The sequence below is a fragment of the Molothrus aeneus genome, chromosome 13, assembly GCF_037042795.1.
Source record: "Molothrus aeneus isolate 106 chromosome 13, BPBGC_Maene_1.0, whole genome shotgun sequence".
Lineage (NCBI taxonomy): Eukaryota > Metazoa > Chordata > Aves > Passeriformes > Icteridae > Molothrus > Molothrus aeneus.
Window position 1 is genome coordinate 1,810,192 of NC_089658.1, and position 21,181 is coordinate 1,831,372.

At 52.9% G+C, this 21,181-nt stretch overlaps 1 protein-coding gene across 1 annotated transcript; it reads left to right on the forward strand.

Moving 5' to 3' along the window:
- The first annotated feature begins 252 nt into the window (after positions 1–252).
- Positions 253–20,305, forward strand: DUOX2 (dual oxidase 2). Its single transcript, XM_066558728.1, has 33 exons — positions 253–316; positions 1,022–1,105; positions 2,909–3,073; positions 4,320–4,507; positions 5,543–5,744; positions 6,298–6,464; positions 6,548–6,608; positions 6,728–6,824; positions 7,765–7,852; positions 8,176–8,278; positions 8,417–8,580; positions 8,993–9,159; positions 9,313–9,431; positions 10,173–10,310; positions 10,926–11,039; positions 11,637–11,839; positions 12,034–12,219; positions 12,640–12,865; positions 13,465–13,558; positions 13,750–13,925; positions 14,151–14,220; positions 14,672–14,767; positions 15,489–15,667; positions 16,583–16,813; positions 17,037–17,136; positions 17,255–17,304; positions 17,455–17,582; positions 17,760–17,913; positions 18,050–18,282; positions 18,431–18,589; positions 18,780–18,935; positions 19,035–19,163; positions 19,591–20,305. The coding sequence occupies exons 1-33, from the start codon at positions 253–255 to the stop codon at positions 19,711–19,713; spliced, it is 4,614 nt and encodes a 1,537-aa protein (XP_066414825.1). The 3' UTR covers positions 19,714–20,305.
- Positions 20,306–21,181: the final 876 nt, after the last annotated feature.

A 21,181-nucleotide genomic window follows, 5' to 3' on the forward strand; every position in this document is an offset into this window, starting at 1 on the left:
CAGAGAGGGGTTCTCAGGCCAGCTGACACATCCCAAGGTGATGGGGTCTCACACAACTCCTGCCAACTTCCCAGAGCCCAAATCAGCAGGCACTGCTGGTGGATGACGGCAGCAGTGAGGTTTTACCCAGCAGCACAAACCACAACAAGGAGCTGAGGTTTGCTCTTTCCACATTTCCAGCCTCTGGGAAGAGCCCACCTGCAGCTCCTTCCCTTCTCCTCTCCATTTGCAGCTCTCTGCTTCCAAGGACTGATGGAACCTGCAGCAGTGATGCTGAGCTTGGTTGTGGCTCTGGTGGGAACATGGACCTTGGGGGGTAAGTGTGATTTGGGGAGGGGAACCCAAGGGGAGATCCTGGGGAGTTGGTGCCCCTCAGGGGAATTTCCTCTGACCCACAGGACATCATTTCAGAGCACCCTGTTCTTGTGGAGGTGTCTCTGCCCCCGGCAGGGTGAATGGAACCAGGTGGTGTTTATGGTCCATTCCAACACAAATTCCATGATTCTGTGATGCAGCTTGTGAGGAGATAAGAAAAAATTGGAGCAAAGTGCAGGTGGAGAGACTGCCCTATGGCAGCTGAGTGCACAGCTCGTTAGCTGGAGCTGGAAGGCTTTGCTACTATTAGCAAAATAAAAAGTAAAACTAATAAAAATTAACATGAAGGAAATAAGGCTGATGCAAAAGTGCCAAGTACTTCCTTGACTCACATGGACATTGTAGGAGTCAGAAGTAAGGAGAGGTTTCTGATCCAGTGAGAGAGAGAGAGAAAAGGAATGTCTTTTGGGATTAGATTAGTGGTGGCCACAAATTGATCTGGGGACATCAGGATCACACACATGAGTTTCTAATTTTAGCTATTGTCCCTCAAAAGGAATGTAAAACTCGTCTGAAAACCTGCATAATTGGGAAGTTTAAGAAAGAATATGGGAAAAAAATCCCAATATAAATACAATTCTCTAGTGGTGATGCTTGTTCCATGCTTTTTTCTTGCTGCTCATGGGGTGGGTTCTGTCTGTTCCAGGAGCCCAGGAGAGCATCTCGTGGGAGGTGCAGCGCTACGATGGCTGGTACAACAACCTGCAGCACCACAGCCACGGCTCTGTGGGTGAGTGCCAGGGATGGCAGGGGTGGCATGGGCAAGGTGAGCTGCCCCTTGGGCACTGGGCTTCCTGACCTGAGCCTGAACCAGGCAGGTCGGCAGATAAAGCCACCTCCCATGGCCCTCAGGGTCCCTAGAGGCAGCTGAGAGCCCTGTGGGAGCAGCATGCAGGGGCCAGACTGCCCATGTCTGGGCATTGCCACATTTTGCTGCTGCCCAGGTCATGCTGGTGTTGGGTCAGCCCCAGAGCAAAGCTGTGCCTTTATGAGATATCTCAGAATAGACTCAGCTCTTCTCAGCAGGTGTTTCTGTGGTGGTCAGGGATCCCAGAGCTGCAAAAAAACATCTTTAGCCAAAATCAGCACACAGTTCAGCAAGGATTCAACTTGGGCAATTCAACAAGGCAGAAGAGCTCATGGTCCAGGCATGCTGAACCTTTTGATTTTCTGCCCTACCAAGAAGTGATACCATGTACTGGGAGAGGCATTTGGGATTTCCCTGTGCCATTGGTGAACTGTTTCCTCATGCCTACAGCCATGGGCTCAACTCTAGATGTCCCTGAGCCAGAGACCAGGACACATCAGGCAGGATCTTACTTAAAACACTGAAGATTCTGAATCCTCATTTCTGGCAGGTTGGTCACTGCTCTGGTGACACACTGGCACAAAATGCAGTGGCAGTTGCACAGCTTGGAGTCTAAAGGGCTCTCCCACATGACATGTGTGTCACCAGCCTTTAGTAACACCAAAGCCTGACAGGAAAAACCAGCCCTGACAGACCAGGTCTTCCTCTTCTAGAGTAGACAGATCAGACCTCTACTTTTGGAAACCGACATGTGGAAATGAAGCCACAAACTAAGGCAGGAATTCAGGATTTCCCCCAGTTCTGGGGAGCTCCAGTAAATGGAGCCCACCACACTGGTGACAAGGTTTTTAAAATCAGTGAGAAATGACCTCCTGCCTCTGGGCCTTTCAGTTTTGGGAGCAGCAGTGCATGCAAAATCAGGGTGTTTCTCTCTCATCTTCACACTTGTCTCTGGCTGTTCCCTCTGCTATTCCCTATGGTGCTGGAAAACACCACACTTCTGTAGGATTACACTGTTAATATGGGACAGCTCAACATTACTCCAGTTACTCACTGGAGCACCATCCCAGACCTTCAGGAAGCAGCAGGGAAGCACACAGACAAGAGAAGGATGACTGGAAGAGATGAGGGTCCCTCCTGGCTCTAAGAGTACTGATTCCAGTGTTGCAAGCAGTTCTGGGCGATGCCACCAAACCTTGGATGTTCTTGGCCACTCTGAGAACCCACGCTGTCACAGACATCTTCCATGAAGAATCCTTTTCTTAGGATTTTTCCTCCTGAGAAGCTGAGAGGCCTCAGCAACAAAATGTAACCAATGGTTATCTGCTGCTGTGGAATGCAACAGGTGCATCTGGGATTGGGATCATGTGGTTGTTTCTAATTAATGGCCAATCACAGTCAACTGGCTCAGACTCTCTGTCCCAGACACAAACCTTTGTTATCATTCTTTCTTTTTCTATTCTTAGCCAGCCTTCTGATGAAATCCTTTCTTCTATTCTTTTAGTATAGTTTTAATATAATATATATCATAAAATAATAAATCAGCCTTCTGAACCATGGAGTCAGATCCTCCTCTCTCCTCATCCTTGGACCCCTGTGAACACGGTCACACCACGCCATGCTCTCGCTGTCCTCTGGGACCTGAGCACACATCCACGTGTCCTGCCATGGCTGGGTGGCACAGCACCCACATGACCCAAGCTCCCCTGTGTTTTGGTGCTGCAGGAGCCAGGCTGCTGCGCCTGCTGCCGGCGCGCTTTGCGGACGGCGTGTACCAGGCGCTGCAGGAGCCCCGCGTGCCCAACGCGCGCCAGCTGAGCACCGCCCTGGCACGGGGACCCTCGGGGCTGCCCTCCCGCAGGAACACCACCGTGCTGGCTGTCTTCTTTGGTAAGACACGGCGCCTTACACTCACTGCAAAAACTGTGGTTTGGGTGGAAAAATGTTGGTTTGTCACACACCCAAGGCTGTGCATAGGAGCGCTCCTCGCCCAGCGCTCCGCAGCAGACCCACGTGTGGATATCAGACCCAGCAGACACTTGTGGATATCACACTCCTTGGATATTGCTGGAACCCAGGACATCCCTCTGGCTGTCCTGGATGGCTCAAGCCCCTGCCAGGGGGCTCAGAGATCTTGGCACAGAGCCCAAGACCCCTGTGCCTTTGATTTTGAGCCATGGAAAAAATTACCAACCTTATATGAGGATTGATAAGCCACAAAAGTTTAAGTAGAATGATAGTTAGTTTGTCACAGGGTGGAAAAGTAGAATTTTGGGGTTTTTAGAATGGGGGTTTGGGGTCCTAAGATGGAGGAATTTGGGCGTGCCTTGCCCTTTTTTCTCCTTCTTCCTAGCCTCCATCTTCTGGGTGATGGTGGCACTTTTGGATTGGTTTAGAGTAGAAACTCACTGTCTGACATAGGTGATAGGTATTGGGAAATTACTGTAAGTAGTGTACACATAGTTTTTAGTATAAAAGATAACTGAAGGCAGTCAGTGTGCCTCAACCCAGACAGACCTCGGCAGGTCAGAGAAAGAATGTTATAGATAACAGAAAATAAACAACCTTGAAAACCAGAACAGAAGAATCCCAACTCCTTCTTTGGTTGCCAGGCTGGGAAAAGAAGCTCTCTGACACATCTGGGGGTCATCCTGACCACAGAGACCCCCGAGAGGATATGATTTCACCACAGCACTGTCCAGCTAGGAGAGTTCCTGTGGGTTTTTGGTGACCTTTGCCAGTTGACCCAAGTGCTGATATTTGTCAATTGGGAACATCCTCATTTCTTTTAGCAGCGGAGTTGCCCCACGGCAAAAACACCGGACAGATGCGATAAGAGCCGTGCTGGGCTACTCTGCTGCAAGCTGGAGCAGTTTTTTCAGTCTCCCAGGAGCTCAGCGGGGTCTTAGGTCTCCAGTCTTAGGTCTGTCTCTGGGAAATCATAGAATGTTTGGGTTGGAAGGGAGGGATCTCAATGGTCATCTTGTTCCAGAACGCCAGGTTCCTTCCAGCCCTGTTCAGCCTGGTCTGGGTCACCCTGGCTGCTCGTGGTGGTCCCCTCAGCCTGCCCACAGCTGCCCTCCTGCTGTCCTGCTCCAGTGCTGGCAGCTGCTGACCACGCTCTGGTGTCTGCCAGGTTTCCACGTGCTCTTGGACATCCTGGAGACGGAGAAACCCGGCTGTCCTGCTGAGTTCCTCAACATCCACATCCCCTCTGGAGACGCCGTGTTTGACCCTGCTGGCACTGGAGACGTGGTCCTGCCCTTCCAGCGCGTGCGCTGGGCAACAGAGACGGGACAGAGCCCCAACAGCCCCCGGGAACAGGTAGGTGTGCTCTCCTCTGCTCTTTGCCTTTTGTCCAAATTCTTCTCCACCCACCATTGGGGTCAGTAACACCCTATATAATTTACAAAAATAAAATGAGAGCACTACTACATCCTTAAAAATACACATCTCTCAAGCGTTTGAACCAACTAAATGAACCCAAAGTCAGCTTCCAGGTTTCACATTGAGCAATGCTAGTGATTGCCCAGGGTCAAAGCATTTCCTGAATGAAGAAAAAGTAATTAGGTCAGTTAATTATTGCACATTGTTTTAGGCACCAAGTCCTGTCTTTAATAATGTATCACAAAGCTGAGCTGGCACTGCCACAAAGTTGTGGTGCTTCCCTGAATTTCAGTCATTTTGGAAAATAAATTCAGTTTTTTCCCCAATTTCTCTGGATTTTGCTATTCTGCTTGTGTTCCCCAGATTTCTTTCATGCTGGAGATCTCCCCAGCCAAAATCACCAAAGTGAAACATCCCCCTAAACCTTTCTCATGACAAACCCTGAAGAGACCTGTTTAGCAAGTCATGTTTTTATCAATATTAAAAAGCTTAAAAAATTGGAAACTCCAGCATGTTTTCAGAATAAAAAGCATGTTTCCATGTAAACATTTGGCAGGGGAGATGTTCAACATGCTTCCAGGATAGTGGGTCTTCCTACTGTGAGATCAGAGGGGAAAGCTTTGGTGTTCCCAGTTTCCCCAGAGATGGATTTAGTCCCCTTCCAGCCTACACAGGGATTCACAGATGTCTGCTTCTGGGCATAGCCAATATAATTGGGGCAAAAACAATCCCAAATGTAATTTTGAAAAGCCTGTACCTGGTTATTTCCTCTGCCTGGCACTAACTCCTGAAGTTTGCATAGAGATTGTCTGTGCATTTATTTGCTTTCTGAGAGCTCTTGTTAAAATGAGGTTAAAACAGCCTGCTTTGCAAGAACAAAAGAGACAGACTGGGGCTTTCCAGACCTCTTTTTTACACCTTTCCAGTGAAACCCTGGCCCCTGTTAATGCCTCTTCTCTGTGCCTGCCCTAGACCAACGGGGTGACGGGCTGGCTGGATGGCAGCTCCATCTACGGCCCCTCTCACTCCTGGAGCGATGCCCTGAGGAGCTTCCAGGGGGGACAGCTGGCAGCAGGGCCCAGCGGGAGCCTCCCGAGGCAGACGGACGGCAGGGTGCCCATGTGGAAGGCACTGGATCCATCCACAGGACAGGGCGGTCCCCAAGGGATCTACGGTAAGGGTGGCATCCCAATGGCTCTTCATCCCTGGCTGGGAGCAGGGGGGCCTGGAGCTGAGCCCAGGAAAGGGGAAAGGGCAGAAGATGCAGAGAGGCAGGATAGGTGGATCAGGAGGGCTGTGGGGGAGCAGGCAGTCTCCCAAGGGAGTGGGAGATTTGAGCCCCAGCAGGACACGCCAGAAGCTCCAGAGGCCACATGCCAGGTGGCAATGTCAGAGAGCAGCTCTGATCCCAGCTGAACTCCTCTGGGGAAAGGGCTGCTGCTGACACAAACCCTCTCAGCTTGCTTTGAGTTCCTCACCTGCCCAATATTTGGTCATGCTGGGGGCCTGGTGCTGTTTCTCACTGGCCCAGGTTGCTGGTCTGGCTGGGGAGAAGGAGGGACGAGGGGACAAGGGGACACTGGGCTGGGCCCACAGGGCTGGGTGAGCTCCTCCAGGGACAAGGGGACACTGGGCTGGGCCCACAGGGCTGGGTGCGCTCCTCCAGCCACGGGCAAAGCTACACCCAGCGGTGACAGCCCCAGTGATGGTCGTGGTGGCTCTTGCAGACCTGGGGAGTGCCTGGGGGAATGAGAACCCCTTCCTGCAGGCTGAGAGCATCGCCTGGTTCCGCTACCACAACCATGTGGCCGCAGCCCTGGCCCAGCAGCATCCTGCCTGGTCTGATGAGGATCTCTTCCAGCACGCTCGCAAGAGGGTCATTGCCACCTTCCAGGTGAGGGCTGGGACCCCCCAGCTCTGCTGGGACCCCCAAGATCTTGCCTGGTTCTGCCCTGACCCACTTTCCCTGTTCCCTAGAGCATCGTTCTGTACGAGTGGCTGCCGACCCTGCTGGACACACGGGTCCCTGAGTACCCAGGTGAGGGTGGGCAGGCAGTGGAGGGCTGGGAGCAGGGCAGGGGGACCAGGGGAGCTGGTGGGTGGGGAGGGAGAGGGGGCTTGGCTCCTTTTGCCTCCAGCCTGGCTGCTGCCCCACAGGTTACCAGCAGCACCTGGACCCCAGCATCTCTCCTGAATTTGTGGCAGCTGCCAGGCAATTCCTGGCCACCATGGTGCCTCCAGGAGTTTACAAGAGGTAGGAGCAGCCTGGTGGGACCATGGGACTGCAGTGCCCGTGTGAGGGGAGGGAGTGCCCAAGCTGGGCTGGTGACTGGGAATGGTCACTGTTGGGATGGTCGTTGGGGAAGATGAAAGAAAGCATTATAAATATGATTGTCTAGCAAAAGATTTTGAGAATGTAGAAACTATAAGTGAAATTGAAATGAAAGCAAGCTTTGAGATACCTTAGTTACTAAACAATTGAAAAAAAATTGTTTGACCAGCTAAAAGTAGTCCCCTTTTAATGAAACAATACCCTCTGCTTACAAGCAAGTCCAAAAGTCAGAGCAGACCCAACTAACTTAGCAAAAAAAATCCAAAGAGTAATTTTTAAAATTTAAAATGTGACACAATATAGTAATGTAATAATTCTTATAAACTGTATGTAAATACTATAAGATTTATATATTGTACTAAATGAGTTAGCAAAAATTAGAATATTCAACACAAAAAAAGATTTATTGTATTGTAATAAGAACCTCTCTCTCTTATCCTCCCTTACTCTCTCTCTGTCTCTCTCTCTCATCCTCTTTATCACTCTTTTCTTTCAAGCCTGTGAGCTGTGGCTGGCAGCTCCAAGCAGGACCCCTGCACCCACGCCCTTTACAATAAATCACAAATTCCACAACCTAACATCCCAAATCTCTCATCTCCATCTCTCCCAACCACCCTACCCCCCGTCACTCCTGCAGATGGTCTCTGTCCCTTCCCCATGTCTCAGCTGAGACAGGCAAGCCCTGGCAGCTGCAGGCAGCCCTGGCTCAGGCTGTGGGCTCAATCCTTCTCTGCTCTTGCAGGGACACCAGGTGCAGGCTCAATCCTTCTCTGCTCTTGCAGGGACACCAGGTGCAGGCTCAATCCTTCTCTGCTCTTGCAGGGACACCAGGTGCAGGCTCAATCCTTCTCTGCTCTTGCAGGGACACCAGGTGCAGGTTCCAGAACGTGTCTGTCTCCGGTGCCTCGTTCCCAGCAGTGCGGCTCTGCAACAGCTACTGGAGCAGAGAGGTACAGGGCAGGGAGCACGGGGGTCCTGAGGATGTGGCAGGGGGGCTTCATCCCTCACTCTGTGTTATGGGGCACTCCACAGGGGTCTGTAAGGGAAATTGGGTGCAGAGCATGACAGCCAGACAAGGGGTCAGAGCTACTCCCCACAGCCTTCAGCTGTGTCAGGCCCAGACCTCGAGGCTGAGCCGATGTGGAGAAAATGAGCCTGGAAGAGGTCCCTGGTTCCCCTACACCCGTGGGGGCACCGGTTCAGGCTTGTGGGGCTGCTTTCTGTCCTCCTCCCTTGTGCAAGAGGAATCACTTGCTCTTCCTGTGCCTGTCAGAGCCCTGGGCTGCAGCAGGCAGAAGATGTGGACGAGCTCCTGCTGGGGATGAGCTCGCAGATAGCAGAGCGGGAGGACAACGTTGTGGTGGAAGATCTGCAAGGTCTGTACTGCAGCTGTGCCTTGGGCAGAGTGGGGAGGCAGGTCCCATTGCCTCCTTCATCAGCACGCAGCCACACAGCTCAGCCTCTTTCATGGAGGTGCAGAGAGCTACAGACACACAAAGCATGTGCCCCCACAGATTACTGGTACGGGCCCCTGAGGTACTCCCGCTCCGACTACGTGGCCAACTGGATCCAGCGAGGGAGAGACTTTGGCCTGCCCACCTATAACCAAGTCCGGCAGCGTTTTGGGTTGGAACCTCTCCAGAACTGGTCAAACCTTGCCCCACACCTGGAGCCACAGGTAACAGGGCAAGGAATGTATGTGGGACAAAGGGTGATGGGTTGTTCAGGCAGGAACTGAATTCTGCAGCTGCATAGGAAGATCAGTGCATGTCCTGCCCTGGGTGATTTTCATGCCTGCAGGGGGGTAACTGTGTAATTTCATGGCATGAATCAATCATCCAGTGCTACACTCCTGTGCCACCGGGCACTCTGCTCCTCCTAGAGCTGAGATGCCCTGGGAGTGATGCTCAGCTGCTCAAGTTCAAGCCATGGGCTCCAGGCTGTGTGAGGCTCAGCATCCTCCCAGCCCACAGATGTGTGTGGTGCCTGGGAAATGCACATTCCTTACACCTCCTAAGGCTTGCCAACACTTCTGGTGCCCTGGCAGAACTCCCTGTGCTCACAGATGTGTTATGGGGGTTTCTCACCAGGTCCTGCAGAAGGTTGCTGCCCTGTATGGCAACAACCTGGCTGGGCTGGAGCTGCTCCCTGGAGGCATGCTGGAGGCTGGTGGCTCCCTCTTCTCTACCATCATCCTGGAGCAGTTCCTGCGCCTGCGTGATGGCGACAGGTTTTGGTTCGAAAACACCAAGAATGGGTAATGGCCTTGTCCCTGTCTGGGAGCTGCTCTGCAAACCCCAGTAACACATGAAAACTGGAGGACAAAGCATCCTCCAGCTTCCTCAGTTCCCTCCTGATGCTGGTCAGTGACACCTGGGGTAACCACTTGTCTCCATGTCCTTTTCCCCAGGCTGTTCACAGAGGAGGAGATCAGGGAGATCCGTAACACCACCTTTCACAGCGTGCTGACTTCTGTCACCTCTGCCAAACCTACAGAGCTCCAGCCCCACGTGTTCGTTTGGAGACAGGGTGAGTGCACCCTGCAATGGGAGGGCACAGGGGGGGACTGGCTCCTGCCGGCAGCAAGGGAAACAGAGCCATCCCAGTGACACAGCTGGTGAGAAAATGGCACAGGGAACACATCAGATTTGGAGTTTCTCAGGCCTCACACCTGCTATGACCCTAAACCAGTAAAATGGGCACAAAATGCATGGGGTTGCTTGTGAGCAAGATGTTGATGCATGATGTAGATGTTGAAAGAGGGCTGTAGTGCAGGCAGGCATGATCCCAAGGGAAAAATGCATATTACTGTTTGGCAAAATGCCTTTTCCTCTTGGAATCTTGCCACATCTTCCCATTTACTGTAAGCATTACATGTGGGCAATGTTCCAGACCTTGCAAGGTGCTTTTATTCCCTTGGTGTGTGTTCCTTGTAGTCACACCAGGAGGACTTCCTGCAGCATCCAGATGAGCGTAGGCTCTGAGCCCCAGATTGCTCTGGTCTTGGTCAGCCCATCCCAACAGGAGAGGGGATGGTGCTGAACCTGCAGAGCACTTGAGTCCAGTTCTGTGCTTGGTTTGCTGTGGCAGACAAAAGTTGAACCCAAACCCAAAGGCTGTCCCCAAGAGGTGGAGTTTAAATCAAGCACTCCAGCTCTGCATTGCTGGGTCACTCAGCCATGACCCCATCAACATCTTAATGCAGAGGCTCCTGGGGGGATGCAGGTGAGCTGGGCACAATGACACTCACAGCCTGTTTCCCCCTTGCAGGGGACCCGTGCCCCCAGCCCCAGCAGCTGACAGCTCAACTCCTGGCCAACTGCACGCCCATGATGGTGCTGGACTACTTTGCAGGCAGTGGCGCAGGCTTTGGGATCATCATCGTTGTCCTCTGCTGCCTGCCCCTGGGTTTGTCATTCTGTTTCCTCTTCCTGTCACTCTCCTCCTCTTCCACCTCTCCACCAGAGAAAGGGGCTGAGTGCCCATGGACAAAGCACCTCCCAGCAGGAGCTGCTGAGTCCTGGTCTCTGCTGAGGTGCTTGAGCTGGCAGGGCCCTTGGGCACCAGGAGGGAGCCAAGGGGGGTAAGGAGCTCTGTGGTCTCTCATGTGTGACCGTGTTCACAGGGGTCTGAGGATGAGGGAAGAGACGAGGATTTGACTTTATGTTTTAGAAGGCTTGATTTATTATTTTATGATATATATTACATTAAAACTATACTAAAAGAATAGAAGAAAGGATTTCATCAGAAGGCTGGCTAAGAATAGAATAGAAAAGAATGATAACAAAAGCTCTGTCTCAGACTCTCTGTCCGAGCCAGCTGGGCTGTGATTGGCCATTAATTAGAAACAACCAACATGGGCCAATCCCAGATGCACCTGTTGCATTCCACAGCAGCAGATAGCCATTGGTTACATTTTGTTCCTGAGGCCTCTCAGCTTCTCAGGAGGAAAAATCTTAAAGAAAAGATTTTTCATAAAAGATGTCTGCGACACTCATGCCCCTTTCTCCCCTGTGTCCCCAGTGACTCTGTTTGTGGCCTGGGTGGTTGCTGCTCTCCGCAAGAGGGATTTCCAGAAGCTGCAGAGGAAGCAGGGCACCAGCGTGCGCAGGGAGGTGTCGGGCGAGGCCGTACACGGTGAGTGGCACTGGCAGCTCTGCGGTGGCATCTGGTGCTGCTGCTGCAGCCAGGGCACTCTCTGAGACAGGGCTGGGCCTGGGGCTTGTACCCACATGGGATGTAAGGAGGAACTGGTTCCTCAGGAGCACAGTCAAGCAGTGGGACAGGGAGCCCAGAGAGCTTGGTAGCCCATCTACCCAAGGCCTGACCAGAAACAGCACTGAGCAGCCTGACCTGTGGCTGGTCCTGCTCTGGGCAGGGCAAGATACCCTTCCAACCTGAGCTCCTTCCAACCTGAGTCATCCTGTGCCCTTCTAACTCTAATCCTTCCCAGACCACACCTTGCCTGAAAGAAACCTGTGCACAGCAGTTGCACCAGTAGCTCCAGGACAGGGACAGTATCCCCCCCTCACTCTGCACACTGAAAAAATCCTCCCTGCTCCATAGCCTGTACTCCTCCTGTGTCCATGTGCTTGAGCTCTGCAGTAAGAGATATCATTATTCCTTTAAGAGACCTTCCTGGTCATGAAATCACTCCCAAACTGCCTCTCAGTGCAGGAGGTTCTGAGATGAGCAGGAACCTTTCCAGCTGAGTCCTGTGCTCTCTCCCACCAGCCATGGAGTGGCATGGGCCCAAGACAGACAACTGTCCCGTCTACATTCAGCTCCATGCTGAGAAAGTGCTCAAAGTGCTGGACAGCAGAGGGTCTGTGCTCCGGAGCATCAACCTGAAAGCCCAGCCAAGAGTGGAGGTGATCCTCTCCAACAACAAAGGGAACAAAGCTCTGCTCCTGAAGAGCCCCAAGGAGTATGACCTGGTAAGTGCCATGGTGCCTGGGTGATGGCACCTTGCCCTGGATGCTCCACAGTCCTCTGCACCACCCAGCTGGGGGAACTGGGAGCACTGTAAGGCCTTGGAGGGAGGTTGTGGCCTCCTGAGTACCACCAGGTCCAGCAAATGCCATGGAGCTGAGCCTGTGGTGATCACAGCCAGTCTGTGGGCCCTTTGCAGGTGCTGCTCTTCAATGGGGAGGCCGAGAGGAGCATCTTTGTTGGGAAGCTCAGAGACTACTTGAAGGAGAGCAGATTTGACCTGCATCTGTCTGAGATGAAGGAGCAGAGCCTGATGAAACGGGCTGTCACCCAGGAGCAGAGAAAACAAATTTTAGAGACTTTCTTCAGGCACCTGTTTGCTCAGGTGTGTAGAGGTGTAGCAAGCCCTGATGCATGGGGGAAGGTATTTCTGTATTGGTTAAACAATGAACATTGGGGCTGGTGCTTTCGGGAAGAGCTGGTAAATCATACACAAGGAAGCTGCCAATATTTCCAGTAAATACATTTTCCTCTGCAGAAGACAAGGGGAGATCTCCTGCAGTGATACAGGTGTCTAAAGTGGCAAAGAGACTATTGGGTGATGTAACAGGTCTCCAGAGGGGTCAGTCATGTGGAGTGTGAAAAGTCACATTGTGTAGGAGGGACATGGAATTTTCTCCATGGCATCTGCCATGAGTTTGGTGCCAGGGAGCCACCAGTCTTTGTGCAATAGGTCAGGAAGGAAACACCAGTCTTCTGCTCTGCCATCACTCACAGCATTTCTTTTGTGGGACACAACCTGCAGGTGCTGGAAATCGACAGATCCGATGCTGGGGAGCTCAGCTTTGAATCTTCACAGAAGGCAAGGGAGTCTCTCACCTGTGAGCTGAGCAGGGCTGAGTTTGCTGAAGCCCTGGGGCTCAAAGAGCACTCCATGTTCGTGGAGTCCATGTTCTCCCTGGCTGACAAAGATGGCAATGGCTACATCTCCCTTCGGGAATTCCTGGACATCTTGGTGGTCTTCATGAAAGGTGGGAGCTGGAGCTGGTTAATGCCCCTGTCTTCTGCCCTTGGACTTGTTTCTAGGCTCTGTCAGAGTGGAGGACACGATTCACACAGCAGGTCAACCTGCAGACGCTGCTATAGGTTAAAATTTCCTTCACTCAGGACAGCTTCAGCTTGGGTTATGGGGCATGACAACATAAATGCATTTTCTGGAAGATGGTTCATGACGGGAGCTGTCTCCCACCACCACAGACACGTCAGCCCTTTCTCCTGAAGGGACATCCTGTGCATCCTGTACCTGGGAGGTCATTGCAACTGTGTCTGATATCTGATTCTCCATAAATGACCACTGGAATGGTGGATTCACAGGTGGAGGTGTTGGATGCCAGATTCAATCAAAACAACTCCCAGAAAAATCATTGCTCTGCAAAAGCACACTTTGAAAAATAATGCACAAGAAAGAATGTGTGTCCACCCAATATTTCACCTTGCACTTGAGAAAGTCAAGTGGAAGGGTGAGGTTCGACTGCTGCAGGGTCCAGACAATCAAAACCAACATATGAAATAGTCTTTGTTGATGAAGATAGGACCTTGTTTTTACTTTGCCTCTTCCTCTCCCCACAAGGGTCCCCAGAAGAGAAATCCAAGGTGATGTTCAGGATGTATGACATTGATGAGAATGGGTTCCTCTCCAAGGAGGAGTTTCTGAGGATGCTCAGGTACTCTCCCTCCTCTCTCCTAATGTTTTCACAATGTTTATAGACATGTCTTCAGAAGCAGCTCTCAGTTTCCATGCTTCTGTGCAGAAGTGCAACCAAGAGCCCATTTCTCCCATGAAATTGGCCTGGGACTCTGCTCTGTGTTATTTGAGGGACTCAGCTGGTATTCCCATCTCACCTCCTTGCTCCAGGTCCTTCATTGAGATCTCCAACAACTGCCTGTCGAGAGAACAGGCAGAGCAGGTGACCGAGTCCATGTTCCGGGCCTCGGGCTTCCAGGACCGGGATGAGCTGACGTGGGAGAATTTCCATTACATGCTGCGGGACCACGACAGCGAGCTGCGCCTCACCCAGCTCTGCGTCAAAGGTCCGTGGGCACTGGCACAGCCCAGCTCCTGCAAGGCTGCAGGCAATGGGCACCTCTCAAATCCTGCCCCATCAGCACCCCCACGCCAACTGCAGTAATGGGGCATCAGCTGTTGCTTCATGTGTGATGTTTGGGCCAGTTTAGAGCTTTTCTCTGCCCACAGGAGATTCTTAAACTTTGTTTTGCACCTTCTGAATGGCTGTTTGTCCTTTTGTCTCCTCAAAGGTATCCCTGAGGTCTCCAAGCAAAATCTGCACAACTGTGTCTCCTTCATAAAAAAGAACGAGCCAAGAGGGTAAGTTCCCTTCCTTAGTGTCACAGTTGTGGCTATTCCACCTCTTCCTGTCCTGGCTCACATCTGTCCTCCACCCCAACAAATGCTCCCACCAGATGTTGGAGCTCCCAGCACTGGGGAAGGGGTGGGAAGTGCATGCTCCCCCTTCCATGCCCCATGGGAGTGGGGCTGCCAGCCCCCCTCCCCAGGCACAGCCAGAATTGCCTACTGTAGAGCCCTGTTGCATCCTCTGTGTGGGGATGGGAGTCCTGCATTGCTCTTCAGATGGAGGGGTTATCTTGGAGTGAATCCAGACCATGTGCAATTGGAGTTAATGCAGGCAGGCTTGCAGAAAAGAGCTGGACGTGTTCCCAGCTAAGCCTGAGATGGGAAGAGGAGAAAAGGGGAAAATTTCAGCAAGCACTCCTAGCAAATAGAACTCTGGGCTAGACATAGCTCTCTATTTCCACAGAACCATCTCAGAGGAGAAGAAAGACCCAAATCTGGACACCGTGAGTCACTACATGGAGCGAAAAGGCCAAGAACTGAGGAAGAGACCAGGAAGAAAGTGAGTCCCCTCACCAGCTGTGCTTTTGAGGCTCAGGCTTATCCTGTTTGCTGTTTCTCACACATCCATGTCAGACTGGGTAGCCCTCTAGTCAAATGTCGCTGCTCCAAGGAGGCGCTCATTGGTCAAGGAGCTACAGAATCCCATCTTGGCAGGACAGTGCCATAGCTGGGTCTGGGTGATGTGCCTCTACAAAAAAAACCTCCAAACAGATGAAGTGGCCAACTCACTCCAGAGGTTGGCATAGTGGCTTTTGGAGAGGGGTTTTGTCTGACAGTTCCCGCCTGTGCTCCTCCTGGTTCTCCTGGGCTGCCCACAAGCGCTGCAGGAGAGAATTTGGTCCTCCCTGCTGTGGCAGCAGCAAGTATTTCTTCAAGGAAGCAGTTCAGCTGCTGTTGTTGTTGGCCATATCTTGGATTGCCTTAATTGCACCAATTAAGGAAGTTCCCCTTTTGCAGATAATTTTTTGATGGCTGAATATTACTATGAAATTTACAGTCCTCATCTACAGTTTCATTTGTGAGTCACTTCCTCCAGGTTTGCTACCAGCTTTTGAAGGCATTGTAGAGCAGGCTGACCCGAGATCACCCTCAGATGGTGTGCTCTGCAGGTCACCCCTGTTACTGATGTGACAGGGAAAAAAGGAAACCCAGACCTGGGCCCTGAGCCATTCCTTGCCAGGAAAACCTCACAGTGACACCAGCACTCCTGTACTTGCCAGGGCAAACCAGTACCAGCTGCGTCTGTACACGGAAGCGCGACGGAAGAAGTACGAGAGGAACAGAGTCCAGCAGAAGATCCAGGAGTTCAAGCGCTTCGTTGAGAATTACCGGCGCCACATCGTCTGTGTCATCCTCTTCTCTGCCATCACTGCCGGTGTCTTTGCTGAGAGAGCCTACTGTGAGTGCCCACCCTGCCCTGCTGAGGGGGCACGGGCTTCCTGCCTCAACGCTGGCGGATTTCCTGGGGCATGATGGGCACAACTTTGGGCAGCAGTGTCTGTCCTCCCCTGGACTGAGATCTCTGGAAGGGTCTGGTCCAATGCCCTGCTCAGCGAAAACCCTTTCCCAAAGCTGAATGAGGCTGCTGAAGGCCTTGTCTAGAGAAGGTGTGAGGGGTTCCAAGGCTGGTGATTCCACTGCCTTGCTGGGCCTGTGCTGGTTTTTGACCATCCTCCCTGTGGATAATTTCAAGGATTCAAACCTGAGTTTTCTACAGTGAAACTCGTGCTCTTGCCTCACATCCTTCCACTCTGCATGCCTGAGAAAGACTTGCTCTGGGTGCCCATGAGATGGCTGCAGACAGCCATCTTCCCTGACCCATCTCCTCCAGCCTGAACAAACCCATTTCCGTCAGCCTTTCCCTTTCATAGACACAGCTCTATGATGTCCTGCAGCTCCCCCCACTCATCCTGGTGGTCTCCACTGGACTCGTTCCAGTTTATGGACACCTCTCATACCATTTCCCTCAGCCTTTCCCTTTCATAGACATAGCTCTGTGATGTCCTGCAGCTCCCACTCATCCTGGTGGTCTCTACTGGACTCGTTCCAGTTTATGGACACCTCTTATATTGGATTCCCCATCTGAGGCCATAGTCCCAAAGTGCAGATTCCCAGGTGGACATTCTCCTCCCTGGATCTCCAAGGACAACCTGTTATCCAGCAGTTCTGGGTCATTGTGCCCCTTTCCCCACACAAACCCACCCCTGGTGTCCCGTTTTTGGTGGAGCCACACAGGTGGCTGTCCCCTTGCTGCAGAGAGGGTGATGTCCCTCAGCACTGGGCACACGACACCCCCTCCGCTCTCTCTCCCCAGACTACGCCTTTGCATCCCCCAGCACTGGAATTGCACAGACCACCTTCGTGGGGATCATCATCTCCCGGGGATCAGCTGCCTCCATCTCCTTCATGTACTCCTACATCCTGCTCACCATGTGCCGCAACCTCATCACTGTCCTGCGGGAGACCTTCCTCAATCACTACATCCCCTTCGACGCCGCCGTCGACTTCCACCGCTGGATTGCCATGGCAGCCCTGATTTTCTCAGGTGGGTGGGCTGCTGGGGATTGCCACCCACCAGCAGAGGACCAGCGCATCACCCCCTGGCAGGACCGGGCAGAAGCTTAAAGACCTTGCAGAGACATAGATGCCTTGCACTACAGAAAAGGAGTCCTCCGAGTCACTCCAGGTCCCAGGGGACATCAGCAGAGTCTGACACATCTCTATCCACGTCAATTGATGCTTCTTTCTCTGTGTTTTTTCTCTTACAGTGCTCCACACTGCAGGTCACGTAGTGAATGTCTACATCTTCTCGGTCACACCTCTCAGCGTGCTGTCCTGCCTTTTCTCCACTGTCTTTACAAATGATGGGTAGGTGGAATTCGAAGCAGAGTCCAGACAAGAGTGTCCTGGGTATGGACAGAAATGAAAATGGAAACCTTTAGTTCATTCTGGTCACTCCATGGTGCAATCTCTTGTCCTTCTCCAGGTCACAGCTCCCACAGAAGTATTACTGGTGGTTCTTCCAGACTATTCCAGGTGAGAATAGGTGGTTCTTCCAAACTATTCCAGGTGGTTCTTCCAAACTATTCCAGGTCTGTCCTAGCAGACAGACCTGCACACCTGTGTCCAGGATGGGCAGCCCTCTGCCCAGTCCAGTCACAGCCCCTCTTAACTCTTCTCTCACAGGCATGACAGGAGTGCTGCTGCTCGTGGTCCTTGCTGTGATGTATGTGTTTGCCACACGCCACTTCCGGCGCGTCAGCTTCCAGGGCTTTTGGATCACTCACCACCTCTACGTGCTGCTCTACATCCTGGTAAAGGATTGGGGCTGGAAGGGAGGGATGTGCTGCAAGCCTGTAGGTCAAGTTAGTGAGATGAGATGGAATAGCTTGAAGTAGTCCCAAGGGAGATGGCAGCCCCACTCCTGGCTGCCACCAAATCATCCCTGGGGTGATGACTCTCCTTGCTAAAAGGTTCTGCTCCCTGCCCAGGTCATCATCCATGGCAGCTATGCACTGATCCAGCAGCCCCGTTTCTACATCTATTTCATCATCCCAGCTCTCATCTACAGCGCAGACAAGCTGTACAGCCTGAGCAGGAAGAAGGTGGAGATCAGTGTGGTGAAAGCCGAGCTCCTGCCCTCAGGTACCACAACATCCCAGGCCACCCAGCACCAGCCCAGCCCAGGCTCCCTGCAAGAGCATCAGGGGCTGCAGCGCTGCAGGAACATCAATATCTCAACATCTCCAACTCAACGGAGCCCCCTCCCACCTCCCCACAGGTGTCACCCACCTGCAGTTCCAGCGGCCACAGGACTTTGACTACAAGTCTGGGCAGTGGGTGCGCATCGCCTGCGTGGGGCTGGGCACCACGGAGTACCACCCGTTCACGCTGACCTCGGCCCCGCACGACGACACGCTGAGCCTGCACATCCGCGCCGTCGGGCCCTGGACCACCCGCCTCCGCGAGCTCTACTCTCCCAAGAGCCTGGCCCTCCTCGGCACGCTGCCCAAGGTGAGCCCTGCTCAGCATGTCACCCATGGGGACATCTGAGCCCAAGAGAGCACCTTGGCAATGGGTTGTGCCAAGCCTGAGGCACTTCGCCAGCCCTTCCAAGGCCTGGGCAAGCAGAGACTTCTGCTAACTGCTGTCTCCCTTCCAGCTCTACCTGGATGGGCCCTTTGGGGAGGGCCACCAAGAATGGAACAAGTTTGAGGTGTCAGTGTTGGTGGGAGGAGGCATCGGGGTGACTCCCTTCGCATCCATTCTCAAGGACCTGGTCTTCAAGTCATCCATAAACTCCAAGCTGCTGTGTAAGAAGGTAAGAGTATCTGAAAGACAAGCCCCCCTGAGAGGCTGGACTCAATGATCTCAGAGATCTTTTCCAACCTAATTGATTCGTGATTCTGAGATGCCTCCTGCTGCTGCTGGTGTCTTTGGGGGTAAAATCCTCTGTGGAGTCCATAGACATTCATGGGGATGCTGGCCCCACTCTGGGCCTCATTCCACAGATCTACTTCATCTGGGTGACGCGCACACAGAGGCAGTTTGAGTGGCTGACAGACATCATCCGGGAGGTGGAGGAGTCAGACAAGAACGGCTTGGTCTCTGTGCACATCTACATCACACAGCTGGCTGAGAAGTTCGATCTGCGCACCACCATGCTGGTGAGCCTGGGCATCCAAGGGGGAGGGTGCCAGGCCATGCCATGCCAGGCCATGCTGGGCTGTGCTGGGCCATCTGACGTGCACCAATCTCTCTTTTAGTACATCTGTGAGCGGCACTTCCAGAAGGTGCTGAACAAGAGCCTGTTCACGGGGCTGCGCTCCATCACCCACTTTGGGCGCCCTCCCTTCGTGCCCTTTTTCAGCTCGCTGCAGGAGGTGCACCCTGAGGTCAGTGTCCAGCTGGGGACAGGAGGAGGTGCACTCACTGGCCATTGTGGAGGACTGGTCCCAGCCTGTCCCCAAGGTCCTGGAGACCTCAGTGGCATCTGCACCGAGAACAAAGTAGAAGGGGAATCTTGTTTTCCCTCTGGAGCCAGGCTGAGCTGCAGGAGTCAGCAATGCCCCATACCAGCCAAACACCCCCTGCTATTGCAGGACTCCAGCTGCAACCACTGACCTGAGCTGGGGGGTTCCCATCCTTCCTCCATGGCCCTGGCAACTCCATGGGAATGGGACAACCTCCCCAAAAGCCTCTGGAGGCTAAGACAGGCTGCTCAGCCAGCATCCATGCCCAAAGCTGTCAGAGAGCAAGGGGGGCTGGACTGTGGGGAGAACTGGTGCTGCAGTCTGACCCTTTGGCTCCCTCCTTCCCCAGGTGCAGAAGATCGGGGTGTTCAGCTGTGGCCCGCCCGGGATGACAAAGAGTGTGGAGCAGGCTTGCCGGCACATGAACAAGAAGGACCAGACCTACTTTGCACATCACTATGAGAATTTCTGACCCTACCCCACACTGTTCCACCCTCTGGCTGCAGCTGCATTTTTTCACCCTAGCACCTAGCAGCAATACTTCCAGTGGCCAGGGCCCCAGGCTCCCACCCAGCACCCTGCCCAGGTGAAAGCCATCCAGAGCCGAGTGCAGGGATACTGAGACCCACACAGCAGAGACCTGTGTGCTAGTAAAGCCTTATCATCCCAGCACTGCCCTACACGGCCCCAGTGAGAACCCCTGAGCCCTGCTACCATCCACACATCCCTGCAGCCCCACAGGCAGGGTCATGATGGTGTTCCAATCCAGTTAAACCCAGCTCTGCTCCCTTAATGGCACAGGACAGAGCTTCTGCTCTGCTGGGGGACTCAGGGAATGTCTCTGACCAGCTTTGGGGAGCAGCTTGGTGCCTGCACAACCTGAATTCACGGCACTTTGTTCCAAGACCCATGTGGTGAACAGATGGGGTGAGGAGCCAGCAAGCTCCCTGCTAGCCCTCTTTTTGAAACAGCTCTCCTCACATACTCTTCAGTGCCTGCTTATTAACTCTCCAAGCCTTCCCTGGGTTTGCATAAAGTCTTAGTTGTGTTTGCATTGGCTTCTTCCAGCAGTGTCAGTCCTTCAATCAGGAATCAGTTGTACTTGTTCAAGTAATGCCTGGCTTTGCATCACTGCTGCTTTTGCAGGCTGTGGTTGAGCTCAAATAAAGCTGATTGAAGTCTTCAAACACTTTCTTGCCTCCTGTGGTTGGGTCTTGGTCACCTGGGGACTTGTAATACCTGTGGCATAGTGCTGGCCTTGCTCCTGGCACAGAGCATTAACTCCAGCCCACTGGAAAATGGGCCAAGCTGGAGAGAGTTTCCCCTGCCCTGGGGACATACATGGAGTCAGGGGTGGGGGATCACAGGCACAGCCCCACTGATTATGTCCACCAGCCCTCCTGCCCCCCAGCAGTGCCCCTGCAGTGTCAGTGCCCCCAGCAAGACCTGCTGAGGGAGCAGATCAGACAAGGAGCCCAACCAGCTGAGCTGTGGGAATAACTCCAACCCTCAGGATGCTAAACAGCCCCCTAAGACTACAGAGAGCAAGTTTCTATTTCCCAGTAAGAACAACCTTGCAATGGCCACTGGTTTTCCAGCCATGCCAATGGCGATCCCCACAGGACAGGAGTCAGGATGGCCAGTGAATCCCCAGCCATGCCAATGGGGATCCCCACAGGACAGGAGTCAGGATGGCCAGTGAATCCCCAGCCATGCCAACAAGGTTCCTCCCAGCATGGGAATGTGCTGAGCACATATTTTGACCACTTCTTCCAGCTACAGAAAGTTCCCTGGGGTTATGTCTCATCCCTGTAAAACTCAGCATGGACTTGGGGCTTTCCATCTCTGCCAGGATTAACTCGGCCACATCTGGAAAAAACATGAGGTTTCATTTGCAAGTGGTTGGGTCATTTGAGGTTTCACAGTCCTGCCAACACTGA